The sequence below is a fragment of the Apteryx mantelli genome, chromosome 2 (genome assembly GCF_036417845.1).
Source record: "Apteryx mantelli isolate bAptMan1 chromosome 2, bAptMan1.hap1, whole genome shotgun sequence".
Taxonomy (NCBI): domain Eukaryota; kingdom Metazoa; phylum Chordata; class Aves; order Apterygiformes; family Apterygidae; genus Apteryx; species Apteryx mantelli.
Window position 1 is genome coordinate 148,079,322 of NC_089979.1, and position 24,877 is coordinate 148,104,198.

The 24,877-nt window shown below is 35.6% G+C and overlaps 1 protein-coding gene across 1 annotated transcript in view; it reads left to right on the plus strand.

Moving 5' to 3' along the window:
- MALRD1 (MAM and LDL receptor class A domain containing 1) overlaps positions 1 to 24,877 on the plus strand; it is a 303,969-nt gene that overhangs the window by 123,045 nt on the left and 156,047 nt on the right. Inside the window, exons 25-26 of the mRNA XM_013949322.2 lie at positions 6,360 to 6,607; positions 12,111 to 12,402. Of these exons, the coding sequence (XP_013804776.1) occupies positions 6,360 to 6,607; positions 12,111 to 12,402 (540 nt within the window). The remainder of the gene's footprint in view (positions 1 to 6,359; positions 6,608 to 12,110; positions 12,403 to 24,877) is intronic.

The window sequence follows — 24,877 nt, forward strand, 5'->3', positions numbered from 1 at the left end:
GTTTGGTATGATCAGCAAACTTGCTGAGGGTGCACTCTGTCCCTTCATCCAAGTCATTAATGATGATGTTCAACAGTATTGGACTTAGTAGTGACCCCTGGGGGACACCACTAGTTACTGTCCTCCAACTAGACTCTGTGCCACTGATCACAACCCTCTTGAAATAGGTATGCTACTTTAAGTGTCCACAATGTACTGGAGAACTTTGGGTTTCTTTTATTGGTAATACCTCTGCATTATCTATTTAATAAGGTAGAAATAAATATTATAGCACTTGCTGAAAACATTCCTTTTTGCAAAAATGATAATTCATGTTTTTCTGCCATTTTGTATATAAAGTACTTTATATAAAATATAAAAATATTTTCATCTGTTCCTTTTCATTCTCTAATTTTTTCCCAGTTTCTAAATAGGAAAACTTATTTATAACTTTATGAATAAGTGTGTTTCCCACTTTTCCTATTATTTACTACTTTTTCTTTTCTGGTCAAATACATTACCTCTGCAACAGATCTTACTGTGACTTTACTGCTGTCAGTGGTCTCTGACCTGTTTTCACTCCCTATTAAGAAACATTAACCGATTACTTTTTTTAGGTTGTAGGTGAGTGCTGGAGAAATCATCTCTTGTTTTCGAGAGACTTGTCTTTAAGAAGGTGATTTAAAAATGCATAAATTGTGGCCACATTGCTCATTTAAATCTTTATGTATGAATCCACAATTTAATTTTCCTTTGAAGAAAACTGGAGGACCCTGTAGTCAGATCTAATCTGTGGTGCATAATAAATAGTTCATCAGCTCACTTCTGCTCTTAGGAAATTTCTGTTAATATAAAACATTTTATCTTTTCTTGTATTTTAAAATTTGATTATCAGGTCAAGATGAACAAGATGAGAAAATACCTGAAAAATATTTCTTCAGGAAATATTCCCCTTTGTAAATTTGGTGGAAGAGCTGTAGAAATGCCAATATGTATGTGTTATTGGCATATATTGCCAAGATATTGTTGACTCCGTCTGTTGCTTTGAGTGAACGCTATTATCTATGAATACACTTCAGATTGCTTTTTTAAGACAAGAAGGTCCAAAAAATAATAAAATAGAAAAAATACGTGTTTACATTTCCAATCCTGTGCATGCATTTTACCAGTGCAGAATAAATTATGAGTCTGGCTGACTTTGTTTCCATTTTTAAGTCATAAAAATAAATAATCTTTTATTGTTAGTGACTAAACACATTTACAGTATGACAGGTTTTCCTCTAGGAGCGGGGAAAGTTGTTAATTTGTTAGCAGTGAGGGAGGGGCCTCATAAGATTAGATTTGAGCACGATTGTCCTGTTTTACTACTCCATCTTCTCCACGAATATCTCTATGTAAATATTAAAACAGAATGAATACTCTTGCAGTCTCAGTTTGGAATAAAGACTATAAAATAGTCAGGATCTGTGACTTAGTGGTAAGGAAAAATACTTGTGAAAAAAATTAATGGTCATAAAGCTTTTTCCTTTTCAATCTCTATTTCAGTTCTCCAGGAGCTTACGACAGGCAAATGCTTGTATGAGTTTTGCTATGTTAACCCAAGATTTCTAATTCCACAGTTGAATAATAAGACTTCAGCTAAGCTTCAAGTCTGGTGTTGATGGGTTTGGATTGACTGATGATCTGGTTCGGAAGAAAGAAAATTTCTATCATTTTGAAATACAAACTTAAAAGGAAATCAACACAGAATTTTAACTTTGATGTTGCTATTCCTATAAATATTTATGATTACAAAGAAGATGGGTTCCGTTGTCATCACAGTGTTTAGTTTTGTGCTGCATTTGTTCTATTCAACCCTTTTCATAGACAGTCAAAAAGATTTTATATTCGGGTCATAATCCAGGACTGTTCCCAAGGCCAATTTCTCAGCTAGGGGGCGTTTTCCTAGCTTTCTGAACATAAGCCTTGTGTCCTAAGTAACATAGAAAAAAGTTAATGCTGTTTTCACAGTTCTTCATAAGACAGACTGCTTTCAAAGACAAGATAACTGTGGGATGCACAACTTACCACTCTTTGTGATATTTTTTCTTTCCATACAGCCATCAGAGCGGAGTTGTTTTACCACTGCTGAACCACAGAACAATAGCTTGAAATTCTCAACCTTAGAAATCTGGGGAAGGCTTTAGTAGACCAAAGCATGATAGATCAAAGCATTGGAAACAAGAAACAGGCAGTTTTGGCCAAGCATGGCAATTGTGTTTAAAAGGCATGAAGACTCCACGGTTTCAAGATATCTCCAAAGTGGCTTTTAGCAGTAGACCTTCATGGATCACTAGCTCTAGCTGTAGATACTGTTGTTTCCTCCCATGCACAGAGTCATCATAACTTTGTTATTGAAATCCTTCTGCACAATGTTAAAAGAATCTAGTCCCTAATCTTTGTAATATACCTAAAACCTCAGCATGTTAATAGGACCATATCACAAGATGATACTCACTAAGTGTAATTCACAATATCTAGACAAAGCCAGTGCTGCTGTGATATAAACTGCACCTCATAAAGCTGTTAAATTACTATTGAGAGATCTGTGCCTTGTTTTTTTGTTTCCTTTCCTTGTTTTTAGTTAGATATATGACTTTGGACTTCAGTGCTGTAAAGTAAGTCAAGTATACATTTTAACAGACACTCTGAGAAGGAGCCCAGTGTTTAGGAATTATTCCATCAGATTGCTACTGAATGAGTGATCCTGGCTTGGAGTTTTCTTTAAATGTTGTAATGTCACTAGTACTGTTTTCTTACTATAAGTACATGAGAACAAAAACATCCATAACAGTGCTGGAAAAGTAATGGGTCCTAGCACTGCTTCAACATTGTTCGGAAACTTCCAGAGTCCACCTTATGCTGTTTAAGGATACTAGTGCATCAGAGCAGGAGGCAGCTCTGGTTAGATTGAGATGTGCATGCCTCCCTGAGGTAGAAATGGTGTTTTATGAGATCTAGTAAATTAAAGTTTGTGAAAAAGGCTGTGGGCAGTAGTGTTTTTCCAGTCTGAAACAAGTGCCAATGCAGGTGGCTGCACTTGCCAGGTGTTTGGTTTTGTCTGCACTTGGTTAATGTTTGATTTAGCTCACCAGTGTGCTTCTGAAGTGAATCTCTCAGTCGTTTCTATTTATCATGCAGTGAACTAGTCTCCTTTCACTAGAAAATAAATTGAAAGATGAGTTCCAGGAGGGCATCTAATGCAGTTTAACTAATGGTTGTTCATCCCACAGAATCAGTCTACAGGTTGCCTGAGACACCCCTCTAATTACCCTCTCCTCCATCAGCACCAGGCCTTTTGCTCTACAGATATGCTCCTATAGCTCCGTACACCTAGACGTAGCTTTTGTCACCCTGAGATGTGTGAGTTCCAGCTTGCTGCTTTTGGATAGTTTCATTCAGAACAATTTTTATTTCCATATATATAAGAATAAATTTCACATTAGGTAAAAAATGCTTACATTAATTTGTTCAACTAATTACAAAGGGACGTAGTCACCTTGTGTTATGTGTCCACCAGAGAAGAAAAGTTCTTCCAGTTCATGCACAGGTAGCATCTCAAGCTTCTAGGTCATACACCAGGGAGAAGAGAAGCATCAAGAGCATGAAATTTCTATTCCTATGTGAAACAGCTAGATGGGGAGTGGAGGAAATGCATATAAAACTCTAGGTATAGATTTGGGGGTAAGATGCAATGGTGAGAGAAGACAACCTGCTGCCTTGTCTCTGCAAGGAGTTTCTTCATTTTCAAGTTGTTTAAAGGGAATTTGTATAAAGGAACACAGCATGCTACCAAGTAGTTAAACTTTGTCATGTGATTTTCAGTTTCTTCTTTTCTGTGTTATGAAAAAATGACCTATTTAAAATAACATTACTTAATAAGGTAGAGTTCCCAAAGCATTATTTTACATTATGAATTTGGCAAAAAAAAAAAAATATATATATATATATAGCATAGAGCATCAGTGTGCCAACTGCAATTCTCAAAAGCATCTTCCTCATTAATTTGGCCGACTAACAGGAAACTCCAGAGTTCAGAGTTCATTTCCCCGGTTGTAGACTGAAATTATAATTTTCAAATTCTGCAAATACAAAGGATGTAACTTAAAATAGTTTAAATTTTGCTCCATTTGATTACTTGTCTTGTTACAAAAATTCATTAGATCATTTGTGATCAGTGTAATCCAAATCATATATTTACTATTAAGATTTTCTTAAATTATTAAACTCTCATCTAATAGACTAATTTATCAGTCATGGGTCACTGCTTTACAGACAAAATGATTAACTTTGCTTTTCTACTTCATTACTCAGAGTTCACAGTTTCTCATAGACATGTCTGCTACCTAAGATTTAAGGTACAAGTGCACAGTCCCCTGCTGTAACTTAGGCTTCTAAGAAAGCTACCTAAGTTGCCTTTTTTCTTCAGTGTAAAGGCTCACTTTCAAGCTGAGGTTCACATCATTTAAAGTTAATTGTTTAGGTTAATTAGATAAATTGTCTTGTAGATATGCCTTTTTTCTCTATAGAAAGATCATACAGGGACATCTAAATTTAGATTAAATAATTCACACAATATGTAAAGCATTAGCAGGGATATTAAATGCTTATGCACCTTAAGGACTTGATTCTTGAAAACATGCCTTTAAAATAAAAGTTAATTGTATGCATGAGTTTTTTTTATTGACTAGAGATGAAATTTGTAAGTAATTGAAGGAATTTCTTTAACTGTGATCCTGAAATATTGAGGGACTAAATGATCACATGGCAAAAGATGAGGACTTACGAATTTTATCAGCAGTTACATTCAACTGAGGTAAACTATGATCTATGTTTTGAATAAATGGCAGTTGTAACTGTAGGGCATCAGGGACTTATTATTTTTATTTAAGACAGTATTATATTTGTAGACTAAGTTTTTTTTAGTGAAGCAATTTTTGCTTAATAGTCCATATTTTAAAGACAAGGTTTCTACCTTCTTTTTCAGCCATGTGATCTCCACAAGGAAAAATACAAGCAAGAAAACTTTCATCTGATTCCAGCCTCAAATTTTAGAGGTAGCTGTCTGTATTGTTTTGGTCCATGTGTGAACACCATGGATGTTAACTCCTTGGCTTCAATCTTGAGGCTTCTGACCAGTTGCCAATTAAATAAAGCTCCTTCTAACTTGCTGAACTTTATCAGATGCCAGAAGAGGCTCAGGTTTTGTTTATGTTTTAGGAGAAAGCTTTTGTCTTTTTTTACATTGTCAGACCAAATACCCCCATTCAGTTTCCAAATTTATCTTCAGAGCACTTTCCTTTCCACCAATAATAGTAAAAATATTCAGGGCACAGTCGAATGTCTCTTGAAGTCTCTGGCAGGACTCCAGCTTATTTCAGCAAGTTTAGGTTTCCTTGGTAATCATTATAATGAGGTTATAGATGCATACAGAAAAAAAATACACGTAGCTTAAACTTTTGTAATAGTGTAATTGACTTAACCTTTTATGTGTGGAGTTGATGTACCATGCTGGCTGTTTTGACTTTCTACGTTGGAAAATAGCTATAGAGCATGCATTTTATGTCATATAAAAATCAACCAATTAATGTCAGCTTGCTGAGTTTTTTAGGCATTAAATAAAATTCAAGGAGAAGTGCAGATAATCATCTTTGTTTGCATATTGGCTAATAAAATGAGTATGTGAATTCTTTAGGAAGCAAACACTTAGAAAAAAGTTAGTTTAAACAAGAGTTTACTGAGGAGTCAATGGTCCTATTGGAAAAAACTAATTATTAAGAGTATTTTTTAACAAAAGTAAACTAACCACAAGTAGGTCCAGCTCAAAGTTAGCATACCTACATTTGGGTGTTACCTGTGTGTGTCTATATGGAAGCTCTGTCTCTGCAGTGCTCAATACAGTCAGTTGGGTGGGATTCTGTTCCCTGAGCACTGTGGGGATATCACCTGGCCTTAAACTGTTTCTCCAAAAAGAGGCTGGTTTTCTGCAAATATCTTAGATGCCCTAGGTAGCATTATAGTCACCAACTGGCCTCTACCTGTAAGAGTCTAAAGAGCTAGTCAGCATGCTCTAAAATAAATTCGAAAATTGGTTACTTTTATACCTAGAACTCTATTGATTGTAATGGGAGTGTAGACACCTACTTCATAGATAAGCAGTTCTGTTCTATCCCATTATTATACCCTAGAACATTAAAAATGCTGTGTTTAATAAATTGCATCGGTGTTTTTTTCTATGGAAGCATTTTTTTGTGGATAGTTTGTGTTCTAGGTTATAGTTTATTCCGCACAACAATTTTTGAAAATAATTCTCTCTTCATATGTGTGAAAATGTCTTTCAGGCACATCTATTGGGCGTTGTGATTTTGAGTTTGATCTTTGTGACTGGAAGCAAGATGAAAATGATGATTTTGACTGGAACCTCAGAACTAGCAGTACTCCAAAAATGGGCACTGGACCAGCTGCTGATCATACCTTGCAAGAGCCATCTGGACACTACATTTTTATGAAGAGTTCATTTCCTCAGTTGCCAGGACAAAAAGCCAGGATTTCTAGTCCTGTGCTAAGCAGAAGAAGTAAAAACTGCAAGGTATGTGGGTATATGGTACTAGCAGGAATGCAGACTTTGGTGTCTAGATTGCACCAAGGTAATGCTCCTAAGACGGATAGAGATAATCACTGAGATTTCTTGAGAAAAACAAGCATGTTGCAGAAGTGTCAGGGCCTGATTTTATTTCCATCTTGAAATCATAAGAAAACATGCATCTTTCTGCCAGCTACTGGGAAGAAGAATTATTTGTGTGGTAATAAGTACTTTGGTAGACTCAGATGTAGTCAACAGTGAAAATGGCATGTGATTTAGAATGTGTCTTACACAAAACTAGCCCTGAGTAGCCTAAATCTGTATAATGGTTTGTGCTTTAATGGAGAAACTGTATATAAATACAGTAACAATTCACTATAAAAGAGTGCAACTGTAGATGGAAGGATTCATGAGAAAAAGTTGTGTCACTGACTTCTGCAAAAAATGGAGAAAAGTAAGCTTTTATTTTCCAAAGCATTACAGTATATTGTTATGATTTGAGCCTGATCATTTCTTTGCCAACCTGGATTAAAAGTTTTTCTAATTTTGATACATCTTTTAGATTCTTCACTAAAATGATAGTTTGTAGTTTCCTGGGACAATTATTCAAAACACATCTAATGGAAGCTTCTGTAGGCACAACATGCTGAAAAAGTGAATTTTCCAAACAGTTGAACTGTTGGATGTATGTGATATTTAGAAATGTTATTTTTCCAGCATGTATGCATTTATTGTTTTCAAAGTTTCATAGGCTTTAAGTGTCCAGGAAAAAATGAATGATATCTCAGTCTTTCAACATCGGAGTCAAGTAAAAACAGAGAGTTTAAAAATTAATACTTGCCAATAATTTAATTGCTAATAAAATTAGTAATTATTTTTAAAATTATAATTAAAATTAGTCGTAGCTAAAAACATCTATATATATTATTTAAATGGAAAGGGCTACTGTGTGTAAATGGACCAACTGTGGTGCAGGGAAATGGAATTTTTAGGTTTTAGAAAATTAGCAAAAGAAATTTTTGAACGGCCTTAGAAAATTAGCAAAGCAGGAAGGGCTTAGCAATTTCAGGGTGAATTTGGGAAGGGATCTCCAAAACTGAAGAACTTAGGGGAAAAAAATCCTAAAGAGGAGGTAAGGGATTAAAACCTAAAGTTTTTTCAACACTGGAATTGAAATAAGGAATTGCTAGGACAGTTGAAAGGAATGTGAACAAATGAAGAGTGGTCTAAGCTGTATGTCGCCCTGGAACCTTGGGTAAAGAATATCACGACTTCTGTGAGTAAAAATAGCATTCAGGCAGCATTATTTATATCCATAAATTTAAACAGAGAAAATCAATCTTTTGCCATTAATGCATGAAGACTTGTCTAATTGGGTAACAGGAATGTTTATTGGCTATCTAATTTTATGCAGTTACCTTTAAATTAGCTCAAGGGCTCTTTGATGTTCTGACCATACGATAGCCACTTTGCACTCCAACATTTGGAGCACCTCTACTACTAAGCCTGGTTGGAATTCTTAGTCTATCCATTTGTGGGAGATACTGGCCAAGTAACTTTCCTGAGAGACAATATCAATGTCTTTATGTTTATAGAAGGTTTAAAATTTTATTGAGTTTATGCCTGTAAAACAGGATATTTAATCATTTTATATTAGATTTTTGTGCACAGTAGTCTTATTTTGCAAGTTTACAGTTATTCAGCTACTTTATCTTACTATAGTAACTGGATCTCTCAAGAGACTAATCTTGATGAATAGGAGTCATTTTTAAAAAGGCCTTTGAATTGAACTGATTACATGATCATAGCACAATGCTCATGGGAATGAAGGCTGTCTTAGCCTGAAATAGTCCTAAACAGATTTATTGCATTTGCAGGTGACATCTACATGGAAAATATCCAGTCATTTACCTCTAGGTCCATTTATTTCATATTCATACTTATGAAGAAAATCAAATACTGTTAAATGTTTGTCTGAAACTCAGAAAGAGTTCTGGTTGGTTTGAGATTGCTGTTCAGGTCATTTGATTGAAATTCTTCCGGCTTTTTGATGGTTCCCAACTCCTTTATAGATGAGAAATTCAGGAAATGTTAAACAGAAATGGTCTGTTTTTATGATACAAATAACAAATAATTTCAATTTGCCAATAGTGAAAATTAATCTAGCCATTGTGAAATAATCTCACAATTTGAGCCATGAGTTCATGTTTTCTAAGTTAATTTTCTAAATTACCTAATGTATTTAAAAGAAAAATCCAAGGAAAATTCTGCTTGCTTTGGCTTGGAGACTTTTGCTTCTTTCTTTAGACCCATATTTGAAAACATCTCTTTCTCAACTTTGTCTGTTTTTATGCTTTAAAAATAACAGTTCCACTATTTAACTTCTATCTGTGAACAATAAAAGACAGATGTCAAAAAATATGGAATAACAGAATGAAAGGTTCATGACTGAAAATTTATTATATATCATACATTATATACAATGAAATGCTTGAAGCATAACTATGGGAAATGCTTACTTTTTCATATTTAAATACATTTATGAAAAACAGGGAATTTCCTATATTGGGGGGTGTTTGTATCTTCTATTGTCAAAGCTCCTACATCCATGATATAGCCTGAAACAGTCATATTTATGACATTTTATAGTAGTTTTTAAAAGTTCTGGCCAGTTCTGAAACTTCCTTTAGACAACTGACCAAGGGAACAGGACTTCCCAGTAAAGAAAATTATATGAATGAAAAGATTACATTTCAAGACCCAGAACTTCATCCTAATTTTATTCCTTTCTAGTATTTATTAGAGAAGCAGATGTTATATCATATATTACAGCAGACTTAAAGATTGGAATCTTAGACCCATTTAGGTCAATGAAAAATGTTTATTGACTTCAGTGGGAAGAAAGTCTTATGCAGAGAGAAAACATATACATCAGCAAGTATAAAGGGAGGTACATAAACAGGATCATTTGTATACAAGGCTTTTGCAAACCAAACTGCATCTTCAAAAAGAATAGAAGGCCAAGGTGAATACTACAAGTAGAAAGAAAGTGAGACTATGCCAAAATAAATATGTAAAACAAAAGGGAGAATTTCCAGTCAAAGTGTCAGTGATATATAATTATACTACCTAAAAATGTCAGAGAAAGTAAACCTTGCAGAGAAACTTAAATACCTGCTTTGGATTAGTATTTGCTGCAGGACATTATGAAGAGATACCACCTTGACAGCTGCTCCTTAGAACCAATGAAGAAGAAGCATTTTTAGGGAATGTGGTGCCAAAAGAGGTAGTGTTGGAACAAAGTCTAAATTTAAATTGCAATAAGTAACCAAGAGCATATGGTATACATTGAGGATTCTGAAAGAATTTAAGAATGAAGCCAAAGAGTTGTAATCAAAAATATGAAAGATGTCATTAAAATCAGCATTCCCTTAGAGGATGTATGGTAGAGTGTTTTTTTTTTTTTTTTTCTACAAGTATTATATTTCATGTATTTATTTCATGTATTTTCTTGCATTGTAACCTTGTTGGGTTTATTTCAGTATCATAAAATTAGTTACAAAATAAAGAACCAATGGTTATAATTTTTTTTAACTTTCAAAAATCAGTGATATATTCTTCAAGAGAAACCTGAAAAGATTAAGCAGCCAAGTGATGAATGGCAACATGCTGGGAACCTTGGAGACCTAAGATTAGAGAGCTTGCCTGCATTCAGATGAAAGCGAATTGAATGTGGGCTTGAGTAGTTCACAAGTGTGATAACAGAAACCTGGTTCAAGCATAGATTGTATGCATGGGGCTACAGTCCTGAAAGGACTTGGGTACATACTAAAAACTAAATTTGTGCATAATTGTTTTTTAGGACTGACGTTACCATTATATAATATACCTAGAAAGGGTGTGGTGGAATAGAAGATCAGTATGTTGACTCCTATATACAAAATTATTCAGTGTAATTGAGACTAGGGTACTGCAAATAAATGTGAAGCCTTAAAAATAATATGGAAAAAAAACCCACAGATGAATTCAATGGTCATAAAAGAAAGACAAACATACAAAACAGTTTAGTGGTTTTGAAAAGAGCTGTAGCCAATCAGGAGCATTGTGGTGGATAGCTCTATGAAATATCTGCTCTAAATGTACTGTTGATCAAAAAATGAAACAGTTTGGCAGTAGTAAAAAGAAATAGAGAAAAATCCTAAAAATGTGAAAAGCATTATATAATTTAATGATACACATATATTGAATAGAGAATCTTTTTAAAGAAGGATTTTAAGGAAAACAGAATAATCACAGGACAAGAAATGAGCAGATGAATAGAGGTATTTCCATACAAACACTGACTGATAAAAATTAAATTTTACTACTTCATTGCACAGGAGATGTTCTGAAAGTGGATGTAATAAAACTTTCAAAAGAATTGTAACACAAAGCCCCTGTTGTCTTTACTGTTCAATAATCAGAGAAAATCGATTAAATATGAATGTGGGCTTTTTTAATATAAAATAGTGTATTTATACAATTCAAAAGACTGCAGAAGCTTATGGAATCCCATAGCACAAGGTAACACAAAGGAACATGATTTTACATTTATATGAGTATCACAATATTCACTATTATGTTTTTATAGCCATAATAAATAAGACAGAATCTTCTTTCTTCAGGGCTTGTGCCATGCGTGAGACTAGGGAGAAATTTGAGCTGTAGACATGTTCCTGCATATTATAGCATGAATTGCTTTCTTTCATGGTCTTACATCATTCTTGGAAATATGCTGATCTTTGTCAGAAATAAGATATTGAACTAGATTAAGTATTACATTGATCAAATACAGTGATCCCTTTGTTCTTCCTATCCTCTTGAATTACAAATAATTTACAGAAGTAATTAAAGGTAACTACTCTTTACCATGATTTTTTAATGTTCTGTATGTATTTGATCCTACTTAGTACTTTATAATCTCTGCTTTCCCCTTTTTCTCTCAAAAATTCATGATTTTCTAATCCTGGGACCTCACACATTTTATCTTCTGCTTTGTATTCCTGTGGCCTATTTAGATGTTCTTATGTTAGATTAGAGAAGATTTTGTAATTAGGCACTCCATAATGTATCACAAGCACTTTTATAGCCAGAAAAGTGTAACAGTTGGTAAACTGAAGTTACTTCCCATATTGTGAATGACACTGCTCCTTTCCCCTGTTTTCTTATCAAGTGTTTTCTTTCTTTCACATTTGCGTACAAGAGTTATTCAAAAGAGGTGCAAAATCAGCTGTCCCAGTATTGCAATGTTGGCTTCCAAGTATCTTTTGGTTCATGCAATAGTTCAAAAATTTGCACTAGTAAGTCTTTTTTGTGTGTGTTTTTAATTAAATTGTGTTTGAATCAGTAAAGTTAGAGCTTTTTTGAATGCTACTAATGATGCTCCATTTAAAAATTAGGATAATAGAATGTGTTTGAAATCACCTATTTTATACTTGATGCTACTGTTCTTGCTTACTCTTGCTTACAGATACTTTTCTATTATTATATGTATGGAGCTCACATTGGATCATTGCTTGTCTACCAGAGGACTACAGCAGAACAAGAAAAAATCCTCCTTAGTCTCACAGGAAACCAGGGAAATTTCTGGCAGAGCAAGGCATTGACCCTGGATGGAGATGAAGATTTCCAAGTCATCTTTGAAGGGACAGTTGGAAAAGGTCCCGCAGGTGACATAGCACTTGATGACCTCACATTATCCAGGGAGTGCTTACCATCCCAAGAGTTTTTACCAGCAGAGCCCACAGCCTTGCCTCCTGCAGGTACGTTTTCATTACAGGTGAACAATATACATCTCTAAGTCTGGAAAGAATAAACAGCAGCATTGCTTTGATTTTTTTGGTTTCTCTGTCCCTCCTTCAAAAAAGGAACATATCTCTTGCTAAAGAGACGTTGAAATTAATATGCTTTTGGAATGTTAATCAAATTGTCCTACAAAACTACTGTTTGGGTATTGAGTCAACACTTGTGAATCTGCAGGACCTATGTCCAGGCATGTTTACCTAAGCAGTGTCCTGCTTAATTCAGTTTTATTTGTCAATAGTTATTTGTAAAATATAGTTATTGTAAAATCAAGAACTAAGAAGCAGGACGGAGCCAATGTGCACAGACTGTCATAAGCCAGTGGGAAGTACACAGTGGTGGCTCTATTGGTTTTTAGTTAGTGGGAACACCTACTGAGAGCTACTGTTCAGGTAGCATATACATCCTGTTCCCTTGTGCTGAGGCGCTGGCTTTGGTGCTATTGTATGCACCATCCTCACTTAGTGCACAAGAGAAATAAGACTCAGAAAGATTTTACCAAGGATTATAGTTCTGATGGGGATGGATTCCCCTGGATCCAAGGTAAGAACTGCTCCTGAAGGCACAGGGACCTTTCCTTACTAATATTTGCTTGGATACAAATGGTGAAGGGGAGGCTCTTTCTGACAGAAGAGGACAAATCTCTTCCCTCCTTCCACATTTATCAGTAGACCTACTGAAATTTAAACCCCAAAAGTAGAATTTAGGAAACGTATTTTGTTCCTAGGCCTACTACAAATCTCCATGGTTGTGGCAAGTCATTTTATCTCACTTCTTCGTCTTTCTGATCAATAAAACAAAGTTAATATTTCCCAATGTCAAGAAGTACAGGGAGAATGGATCATTAATTTATGTGAGCTGCTTTGCTTTGTTACTGCTGCTGATGAGTAGCTTTCCCCTTTAGGATATCATTAAGCATTGCTCAGACACTGGGAAATAACGCTGATGAAACTACATCAAACCTAAGAAATTACACTCTACTTTGCACATAAGACAATCAGGAAGGATATGGGCAATGGCTTCCAGATATATCCCTGATAAGCTGCCAAATCCTTACAGTATGTACTATTGCCTTCCCACTTTTGTCAAAAAACAGTCACAGGAATTTATTACAAATGAGACTGATATTTTAAACTTTAGTTTTATATGAATGCTGCCCCAAGAAGAGCAGTTGCTGAGATTTCTGATTCCTTATTTTTTGATGTTTTCAGATTCTATCCACTTAATGGTAGAGACAAGTCCCTGTGGCAACATTGGAAACTTTAAAAAGCTTTGGTTTTGATAGTAAAGAATGTTCCAAAATACTTTTATGATGTACATAATAAAAAAGCTACTAAAATCTCAGGAAAAGCCGCCAGAGACTGATTTCTTACTGTAGCTCATCTAAGACATACTTTGTGAACTTTGTAGATCCACAACACTTTGAAATAATGGTCTGAATTCATCCTCATAGCATAAAGTCTTTCCTGCATCAACAATTTCCACTCATCCTCGCTGAGGGTTCCAACTTACAGCTGCTTTTTAACAGCAGTATTTGTTTGGATCGTTACTTGAAATGGAGGTTTAGAAATCTAAGTATGAAATCTACTCCCATGAGAGGAAATGTTCTGAACAGTAGCAGAACGCATGCCTGAGGCTGTGAAAAGTGGTCTGTGGTATAACTTTGTATACCATAGCCAGTTAGAATGACTGTGAAGATCCACTGCAAAAATTTTGATTCTTAGACCTCTCTGTTTATATACAGAGTCACAATCAAGAATGAAACACTTCTATCCATTGCTCAAATTTGCTAAAAGTCTCTGAGGATACAGAGCATCAGTCAGCAGAGATTTGCTGCTTTCTTGTCTCCATTTGGAGAGAGTATTGGTTGGGAAAGTTAACATGATCTGTTATCTCTTTAGGAACGTGATTTTTCGCTTTTAAGGATTCTTGTCCCTATAATGTGACAATGCAGAATTGATGCTGATGCATATTTTTCCATCTGGTTAATATGTGCTCTCTGTTGTATTTAGGCATGTGTTTCCTTTTCTCAGGACTTGCAATGAGTGTTTGGTTGGTGTTAGCTACTCAAAATAGCATGGTGAATAGTAACTGTCATGACGTTTTCCTCCCCTTCTCCTCACCCAAACAAAGTTTGGATATTTAGCCTTCTTTCTCACAGTTTTAAGAGCTTCCTTTGTAATTTCTATGGCATACCAATCTGCAATGGACTTTCTGCAAATTCAACAAACCACATTAAAAAAAAAAAAAGCAATTCCTTTTTAAGGTCTTCCTTTTTTTTTTTTTTTTTTTTTTAAACCAGAGCTTATTGTATTCCACGCACCAAGGGAGATGCTTCTTATTCTTATGAACAATAACACTGACTGTGTAACACACAAGTATCCTGAGGTGGTGTGTACTTCTTATTTCTGCAGATAGTAAACTGCCGTGACAATGGATGTTGTATAAGTACTAAATAGAATAGAATTATTAGCTGTTCACATCTGTGCACCTACAGCAGAGATTCTGACTCTAGAAAAGAACAGTTCCATGATTCTATATCCATGCTTTGAAGTTCTAAATACTTAAAAATTCCCCCTTTTTTTTTCTTTCTTTTTCCTCTGGACAAATATGAAGTAGTATTTAAAGGCTGAAAGAAAGTGCTTGACAACTACAAAAAAACTTTTTGAAAGTTAGCATTGTCATTTGCTGGCTGACTGTCCACCTGATGCTACTTAGCAACAATGCTGGAGTGGCAAGCCACTGAGAGCCTCTGAAAATGCTGAGCCTGAGAAACAATACAAGTTATTTTAAGCTGGAGCTTACCGACTCTTCACCATATGAATATTGATGTATAGGAGAATTTAGGATTTTGATCCTGTCCTACAATGATAGTGTGTGTAGGAAGATACAAAAGAAGGTTTTGTTCTAACAACACTATTTATGCTTCTTCTGTTGCTCTCTGCAGTGTGGGTTCTAACCCAGATTCTTGGGTTAGACTCTGCTCCACAAAAGTGCACTTTATATCTGCAGGAGCCGAGGAACAGCTCTGAACCTGGAAGAGTTGCAATTCTGGCCTTGTTTCCTCTGGAATACCTTATACCTTCCTGTGGGCCTAACAAGCTAGCAGGAATCAATTCAGTTTTCTCCCTGCCTCCTGTTTGATGTTCCCTATATCTTTTACTTACTCCTGAGTAATGGTAGTCAGCTTGAAGCTCATCACTTATATGTGAAATTGTATCATGTTATTCCATGTAACTCATTTAACGTTATATTCGATTGTCAGTCACTCAGGATATGATTTATTTGCTTAACCACAGATGTTTAGTTCTATTTTAGTCACATAAGGTTCCTGAAACATCTGCTTGGGGCTGGCAGATATGTTGCAATTCTTGTGGGAAAGTTCGCCCCTCTGGAATGATGGCTGGGAGTCAGGAAGGGTGTCCTACAGTGCACTAGACACTTCCTCTTCAAGAAACTTCAATCTCAGAATAGACTTCTGCTATTCTTTGTAGTTATTCCTAGTCCTTAACACCCTGAATAACTTCATATCAATATCAAAGTGTTTCATCCCATTGCTTACACACATTCCATTTATGAGTAAGCAGTAAAGGATACAGCCTTGATAAGTTTTTTTTTTTCCAGACAAGCTTTTTAATCTTTCTAGCATAACTGTCTGATTCACAAAACATTTTGTAGAATTCAGCAATGTAGCTAAAATTAAAATAAATGAAGAAAAAGGGAGAGAATAGTCAGGAAGTGTATTCTAAAGACCCAAAGATATTGCTTATATCATCACTCTTTACAGATTCTTATCACAGATAGTGTAAGATTTTACAGACACATCAATAGGAATAACCTTGGCAGTTATTCTAGCTAATATATAATTATAAGAGCAGTCACTTTTCATGCTTCGGTGCATAATGTGGTCTTCTACTGAAGACAGGAAAACATTTCTCCTTATGCACAACTAATTGAATAACAAAGCCTTTATATCGTTCTCTGAAGCATCCAGCATTGAGCATTGTCTGAGAGAAAAGGATGTGAAATAAATGAAGTTAATTGTTTAAAACACTTTTTGATGTTCCCCTTACCTTTTGGAAGATAGAATATACCTAGCTAATTGCTTCGATGTTCTCACAGTTAGATAGACTTTAGATTATTTTATCGTCAACAGCAATTATTTTGCATTCATAATATTGCAAGTGTGCTATAAAGAGTTCAGGTTAGGATTCATTTCTGTTTATACACTTTTCTTGTTGTTAAAAGCTAGGTAAATACTACTGTTCTTTTACTCTGGGTAAACTTGAGGCAGAGCTTGAGTTACTTGCCTAAAACTCCGTAACGAGTCAGTGACAGATCCAGAATTAAGATACCAGGAATCCATCAGAGTTGTCTCTGGTAGGAAGTATAACTGTTACAGACCTAGGAAGCAACATTTCCTAAACAAATAGGGAACAGATTTATTTTGGACTATGTAGACTCAAACTAGCCAGCCTAGCAGTACAGTTAAACAGATTTTTATGTTGCACATTTGTTGATATCTCAATAAAAATGAAAAGCTACACTAAAACTCTCAGTTACAATGCTGCCATGTATAATTAGTTAATAGAACTTAGCAAATTCTGTTCTCTGTAGCAAACATCACAGTGGACAGAGACTTTCCCTGCATGAGGTAGATACAGCCATGAACTAAATGCAGGGTTGTGCACTCATGGCTGTGTCCTATTATAAGAGTGCTCCTGTCACACTATCTGCTTAGTCTAAAAAGGCTAAGATGCTTCTACAGTCCTGAATGGCAGTCAGGTAATGAAAAATATTGCCCTAAGTTCAATCTACCCCAGCTTCACTGAACTGGAGCTTCAAGCATAAATGGTAGCTACAGACTTTGTAAATTCTTTTCTGAATGCCTTTTCACTTTGGCTGAAATTTAAAGTGTTTTTGCAAAATATAGAATCCAGATAACAAATTGATATCAAGTAATTTGTATTTTTATGATGCATGAGCAAAGTTAGGATCATAATGCATTCATACAGTTTGCCTGAGGAGTGCTATGTTCTTTTTGTTCTCATCTGGTTTATATTCATAAGGTTTTTTGCATATACCTGGTTGTGAATCTTTTTTTACTTAGCACCTAGGCAGGAACAGACTCTCAGATGTATCTAGAATAAAATTCCATTCAAGCAGTAATTTTCAATTATACTTATATAATAATACAAAATCAAAAGTTCATGAGTCTAGGCTTTTTAGTCCAGATTTTTTTTTTAAATAATACAGTGACATGTTTAAGCTTTTCTCTTACCTTTCTGGAACAAGATACAACTATTCTGTACTTCAGAGAAAAAATAGAGGAAATATTGTAGAATAAGTAGATTGGCTTAATAGCTGCACACAAAGCAAACAGTAGTCATTTATACAGTCCATCTAAGTTCAGCCTCTACATATATTCAGCTGTTGTGAAGACGATTATCTTTTTATTGACAGTGAAGAAGGTAAAATATATTGCCTCTTTCTGTTATACCTTCTGATCTTATGCCTTCTCCAGCTAAGCTCCAAGTTAGTGTAATTACGATCAGTGTACTTTCTCTATCAATTTAATTGAAAATATCTGCCCCTGAAAATATCTTCCACATAGTTGCTTCTTTTTGTTTGTTGGTTTGTTATTAACAAATTCAAAGACAGGTTAAATTCCACATCTAGGACTCTTAACTTACCTCCTTCATTTTTGAGCTCTTACCTTACCAGATTTTGTGATATTTTTAAAAGATGAAAGCAGTATGCCCATTTGCTAAACTAAAGAAATTTCCTATTTAATTATATTTGTCTAATTTGCAAATAATTGCAACAATTTACAATCAGTTGTAATTATAAGGAGTTGTCTGTAAAGTTACAAATCAGTTCGTAATTTTAAGGTAGTAATTTTTCTAACCCCCATTGAAGTTAGCAATACACATTTTTAAGCATTCTGTGGGGATTTAGGATATATGTCTGGCCATAACTGGTTGCAATATTTGTACGTACAATAAAGGGTAGTTAATTTGCAGAGGTTTCTAATACTTTATTATAATTTTATCTCAAAGAAAGAAACTGCTTACCCTAGGCATTCCCAGACCTCATATCTTCAAAGTCATAATGCAAAGTAAAGCTCAAAGACTATTTGGATCAGCAGTCAAAACTCAGCATGTTTTTGACCCGTAACTAATTATGACTTTGAATGCTGGACAACAGAACATGATTAATGTTGTCTAGGGTCCTTTGCAATAGGGCACTGTCAGTACTTGTTTTTCTTTCTCTCAAAACAGTTTAACACTTCCAGAACCTTCCTTAGCTCTTGGGCCTCCACAGACACGTTTCTGAGAAATATGTCACAGAACTGACATCCAAATAAGTATCAGGTCAGGAGAAATGACTTTTCTAGGCTGCAAGTTTGAAATGCATCTCTGAGCAGCAAGTGAGAAAGCATGTTGAAAGGGCAGGTCTTACTCTCTACATTCCTGGCACAAACTGCTGGTTCCTTTGGGGCAATGGATAGCTGGGATATGGGAATAGCTTTTATGACCAAAGCCATACTCTTCCTGAAAGTGCAAGAGAAATAATTGACACTATACTTGCAAAGGATAACTCAGTTCAAGAGCCCTGCTAATATTGGGAGAACTAAATAAAAAGATGTTTACCAAATCTAAGCTTTTCCAGGACTATCAGTGACATTGGCATTATTAGCTCAGGCCTTTCCCTATGTATTACATATTCTATATGCAAGCCCTCCTCTGTGTGGATGAACTGAGAACATGAAAGCTCTAACTCTACTTTACATCTCAAGGACTAGCTAATATATTACCCTTATTAGAGTGGAAATATTGTTTTTCTCGTAAACACATACAGGTAGACAAATAATGATGCAAAGTAGGGCATACCTTACCTGCATCTCTTAGAAATATCTAGACCAAATGCTTTTATTTAACTATTAAGTATTCTTGCATCAACAAAGGGAATATGAAACCAAGTTTTATTTCGCAGGATCTAATCCTGTTTTATGTTTGGTGTAGTACATTTTTGCTGGGCCTCTGAATCTAGATGTGTTAGAATTAGATTCCCAAATGTGGATAAACTCACAGGCACATGTTTGTTTGTTGCGGGGGTGGGGAGGGGGAAGTTATTGGTTAGTCAGTTATTATTATTATTATCTCTGGGTTTATTGCAAACAGATTTATTGAAGATGGCCATACAGTGTAGTCATAGCAAGCAAATCTTACTGCACATTTGTTAGTGCCCGAGTCTCGGTTTCTTACCACTCCAACGGTTTCTTGTCAGAGGTTCTCTTAACTCCAGGAGAGTAACCTTGAGAGGCGTCCCAACTCAAGGGGAGGTTCACCGCCGTGCAGCCCGCTGCTGTGCAGGAGAGCTCAGTGGGCTCTAGGCTGCAGCGCTATTTATGGACGTGGACTTTGACTCATGGTCATACAATATTTGGGGTGGAGGTATACCTTTTTTGCTGATCTTATGCTGTGTTGGGGAAAATATGCCTTTTTGCTGATCTCATGCCCATTTCTGGCCTCACCAGTTGCAACCAGTATTGCCTAGTTCCTCCTGGTCAGCCCTGGGTGCTCTCAGTTATTTGTGGTCAGCTGGGGCCTGAGATAAGGTATGTGGTGGGGCGGATGGTTGTGCTCCACCACACTTTGGGCCCGAGATGTGTGTGGGGGGGGGGTAGCTGTGTTCCACCACAGTGTTCATTCTCCCTCCCTCTCCAACTCAAGCAGACAAGCTGGATTTGAAGAGGCTGTTCAGCACATACTTATCAACGTTTTTTTTGACTATGTTTTGCTTTTCTAGTTACAGTGTTTACATTTTCAATATGATATATATTGGAGGAAAACATTATTTTGCACAAGATATTTATAAATTTTATTTGAAAGTTCAGTTTATGTTTTATGCTTTATACCAAGTAGGGTTTGAGGCATTTCAGTGCACAGCTTTGTTTTCATTGTGTGATTTATTTTGTTCTCAAACTTTTCAATAGAATATGCCTCCCAAGTAGAATGATATTGCATTTCTCTCGGAAGATATCTGACCTAACTAACTATCAAAAGATGTGGCCAAATTGCTGTTTAGTGCTAGGATAAACATAGTGATAAACAAAGTTAATGCACAAATAAGGAGTAGAAGGGCTGTTAGATGTCAAAATGTACAATGTATTCTCTAGTATGGAAAGACCACACTAGGTTTATGATCAAAAGTCTGATCATCTAACATACCTCACACAGGGAGAAGAGATTGAAGAAGCAGAAATTTAAATAGTGTTTTTCTGATTATGGAAAGTCCTAACTACCCAGAACACAGGTAAAGGGTATATCCCACCATGTCACTGATAATCAGAAATTGTCCTCCAGAAGAAATGATGGGAGGTTATTGAATGCCACGTGGTGTCCAAGAAGCCTAGTTAAAAATAGATTTTTCTCATTTACCTGACCAGGGAGGAAATAAGCCAGTGAACTGGACAGGGCAAAGGTTCTTTTCTCCATCTTTCTATTTTAGTAAACACTTACTTGTTTGAAGAAAGCCCTTATACTTTTGTGTTGCATTTTTAGGTATCCGAGTGAAAAATGAAGTAGGAAGGTGTAGAGGAAAGAGAAATAAAAAAAGCTTAGTGTGCATAGTGAATCTTTAAGTAAAGTTAATCCAGATTTTATTAAGAGACTTGAAATATTTAGGGTGGGGTTCAGCTGCAAATTAAGAGTCAAATCAGACATTTACATTTAGGTGTATTAAATGTGCCAGGTATCTAAATTCCCATTATAGCCAAGGTACCCTATTGCTCTTTGGCTGACCAGCCACTTGGGACACAAATTGCACACATAAAGGCATCTGTTGTCACCCATGATGCAGTAGGGTGTCTGAGACATCCCCGTAGTGCTGACAGTTGCAGGATACAGGATGTGTGGAAAACATATGCCCTTCAGAAACAGCAGCTGGTGACAAAGAAGGATGTCTTACACGTTTTAAGATGCGCTGTGCGTGGGTAACCAAATCAAGCTCTAGATTCGTATTTTAGCATGACATGATCACTCTTTGGGTTCCACTGATTGTGCTGAGTAGATCTCCATCAGTTTTAATGAGAACTTAGACAGCTAGCTTGCCAGACACCTACACGTAAACATAACTGTGTATGTCTTAGTCTGTAAGCTGAATGCTATCTAAGTTTTTATATTAGAACTGCTTCTGAAATGTTTAATTTTTTTTTTCATCGCCTCTTATCAGTCTCTTTCTTACCCTAGACTGGTTTGGACTATCCATTTTCAAAAATTTTTTTGAGTTGTCTTCCTGCTAGCTTAAGCAGGAAAGGCTGCCAAGTGATGCATCCATGATCAGTTAGTTGACAGTCAGCCTTGGGGTGCTGGAATATATAGACCACTTCCCATAATACTGATTCAGTATCTCATCTGTGGGATGTGACATGCACTCCTTTAACTGTAGGCTGACCAGTTCTTGCGGGGTGGCTGTACATGATGTACACTCCCTGTGATGTCTGGTCTTGTTCAGTGTTACCACTTCCCTTTTGCACACCCATTACAGAGAGACAAGATTTTGCTCTGAGGTTCTGCCTTCATTATATCCTTCTGCTCTATTCTAAACCTCCTCCCTTTGAAGCCCTCTTGCCTCTACCATCACAAGCTGTCACATCAGGCCCTTGGTCTCTTCCTTTCTTGTCTGTGCTCAGGACAGGTTAGTGCCGTTCTTGCACATGGAACTACAGTAAAACTGCAGCAAGTCTGGATACTGCAGGTGCTCAAGGCTGAGATACTAAGGAGATACTAATTTAGATTCAAGGCATTAGATTCAGACTGAATGGCCTCTGACAGGTAATACTATGGAAACTAACACTGCTAGTATAACTGTGCATATTACCAGTGGACGTCTAAGGCAAATTCAGGGAAAGAGAGCTCTTGGAAAATTTTCTGCAGTTACATCATCCCAGTATTATTCAGATAACAGCTCTCTAAATATAGTGTCACCATGCAGCAGGATAACAGCAAAGGCAAAAGAAGGTGGCTGATACAAGATTAACTTCTGAGAAAAATTTGAAAACTCAAAACACTGGTTCCAAAATTCTGGAAACTAAGAGATTAAAAATAATCCATAGCTGGTAAGGGAGGAGTTCTTTCATACTTGCTTTCTTGTTTAAGCTGTGTTTGCTTTAAAGATATTTTTAATTTTTTAATAATGTCTTTAGCTTAACTGAACTAATGATAAACTTTAGTATTCTATGTGATTTATTCCACACTGCCATTTTTTATACAGACATGTAGTGCAGTAGTACTTTTTTATCTTGATAAAGTGTTTATGAACTGACTATAAGCATTATATATGACACCCTTACCTTGATATTATTACAACTAAGCTTGAGGATATGTAAAGGATAATTTACATGTTTTGTCCAAAAATAGAATGTGCCATGTTTGCTAGGAAGGTTTTTGTGCAAATATTTGTAGTAAATGTCATTCCATAGGCTGAATTAAGTTGCAAAGGCAGCTGCTAGTACAACACTAGCCAAACGTGTGTCTTCTAATAGCTGTCTTTACAGCTGCATATGATATTTTCCTGTTTTCTGTTTATCATCTAGTTTCTAGGGAGTTATTTGCAATTATGTGGGATATAAGAAAAAGATGAGTTGTTTTCCAATTGGATGAAGCAGTTTCCACAGTTCTACTGCTCGAATTCTACTGTTTTTCATTCCAGATCTTTTCCCTGGTAGAATGCATGCTTGTAGAACAACAGTACAGTTAATGAGCACGTATTTTGTTGAGAGTCATCTGGAGAACTTTGTTTAACCAGATAAAGAGTGCACAAGCATTAAAAGATGTGAGATCACAAGCTCTTTTGTTAGCATGTTGAAAACTGACTTGAGAAATTATTTTTTACAAAAAATAAAGAACCTGTTGTATGTGATGAATTTGGGGATGATGTCTTACCTCAGAAAAAGTTGATGCAGATTTCAGTGAATAAGACCTGGAATGCCTATGTAATGTTGTTGTTTTTGTTTTTGTTTTTGTTTTAAGAGTAAACCTAGTTCTCTGGAGAGCTCTAATAACAGTCTTCCATGACAAATATGTAATACCTAACTAGATAGTGGAACTGAATGACACTGGAAGCTGAAACACTAGTTCTATTGTGTGATAAACAATCATAGAATAAGGGGCAAAAAAAAAAAAAAAAAAAAAAAGCTGTTTTCTGAATCCTAGTATTAGTTAATCATGATTGCTTAGCTAAAACATTTTGAGACTCACAGTTAATATTATTATACATACTTCATATAACTAACTACTTAGATTAATAGCGGTTTAATTGTAAGCATTGGTTATTTTTCTTTTCATGTGCAGTGAAGATTGTAATGGAAGTAACAAGGTATTTTACCCTAGGGGAAGGGCAACAGAGAGCCAGGGTAAAAAAAAAAGATCTTTAAAACATTATATTCTTCAGTTTTAGATGAAAGAAGATCATACAAAATGAATGCTTAACTAGGAAAATTCATTTTGTCTAACCTTTTACTGAATAGTTTTTCATTTAACACTTTTATTTTAAATTTTTGATAATAGATATATTACATTCATGAACAGAAACAAACTGGTTATCTGATAGCCCATTATCAAGTAAAAAATAACTATCCATTACCTGCAATTAAAAGGAACATAGCCTGTCCCCCAGGCCAGGAGTTACGTCTTCCCTGTCCCTCCCAACAGAACACACACATTTGCTTCTCCCCTGCATGTCTGTATATACATACAATCAGTTGCACAGTCCTTGAACAGATGCTGTTCTTCCAACTATAAAACCATCTGAGACTGTAAACTTGGGAAACATAGCTGAAATATCTCTTCTTGTGATATTCTGACATTTTGATGCCTTTGCAAAAAGGCAGTACACATCCAAAGGCTCTGTGCCAGCAGAACATCTTTTCTAAAGAAAATATTTCCTGACCGAGAAAACAAAAAAGTTATATGGGACCCCTTTTCAAGTGACAATATCAATAGTAAGTTATAATTATTCCATGGTGTATGTCTGCTTTGTAGCCGGAATGATCAGGGTGATTACAAGCTTAGATGTGATTTTGTTCATAAGCTTCTAAGGCTACATAACTCTTATTGATAATGTTTAACACAAATGCTTTACTGAGATGTATAAAACTCAATTAGCATGATAGATAAGAAGTCACCTTGTCTAGCAATCAGGAATAAACAGTGCTTGACACAGCAAATAAAGATTCACTATCCAAGAGATATTGTTATTCTTACTTCTTTTGCAACAATATAACAAATCCTCAAACAAATGCTATCTTAACTGAAAATCTTGTCTCTCTCCTCATACAATGAGCAAAAATCCTTCCTATAGCAGAGCTATTGCAGTTTTATTGTGCCAGGCAGGACAGAGATGGATTTATACACATCCTACAACTTAGTC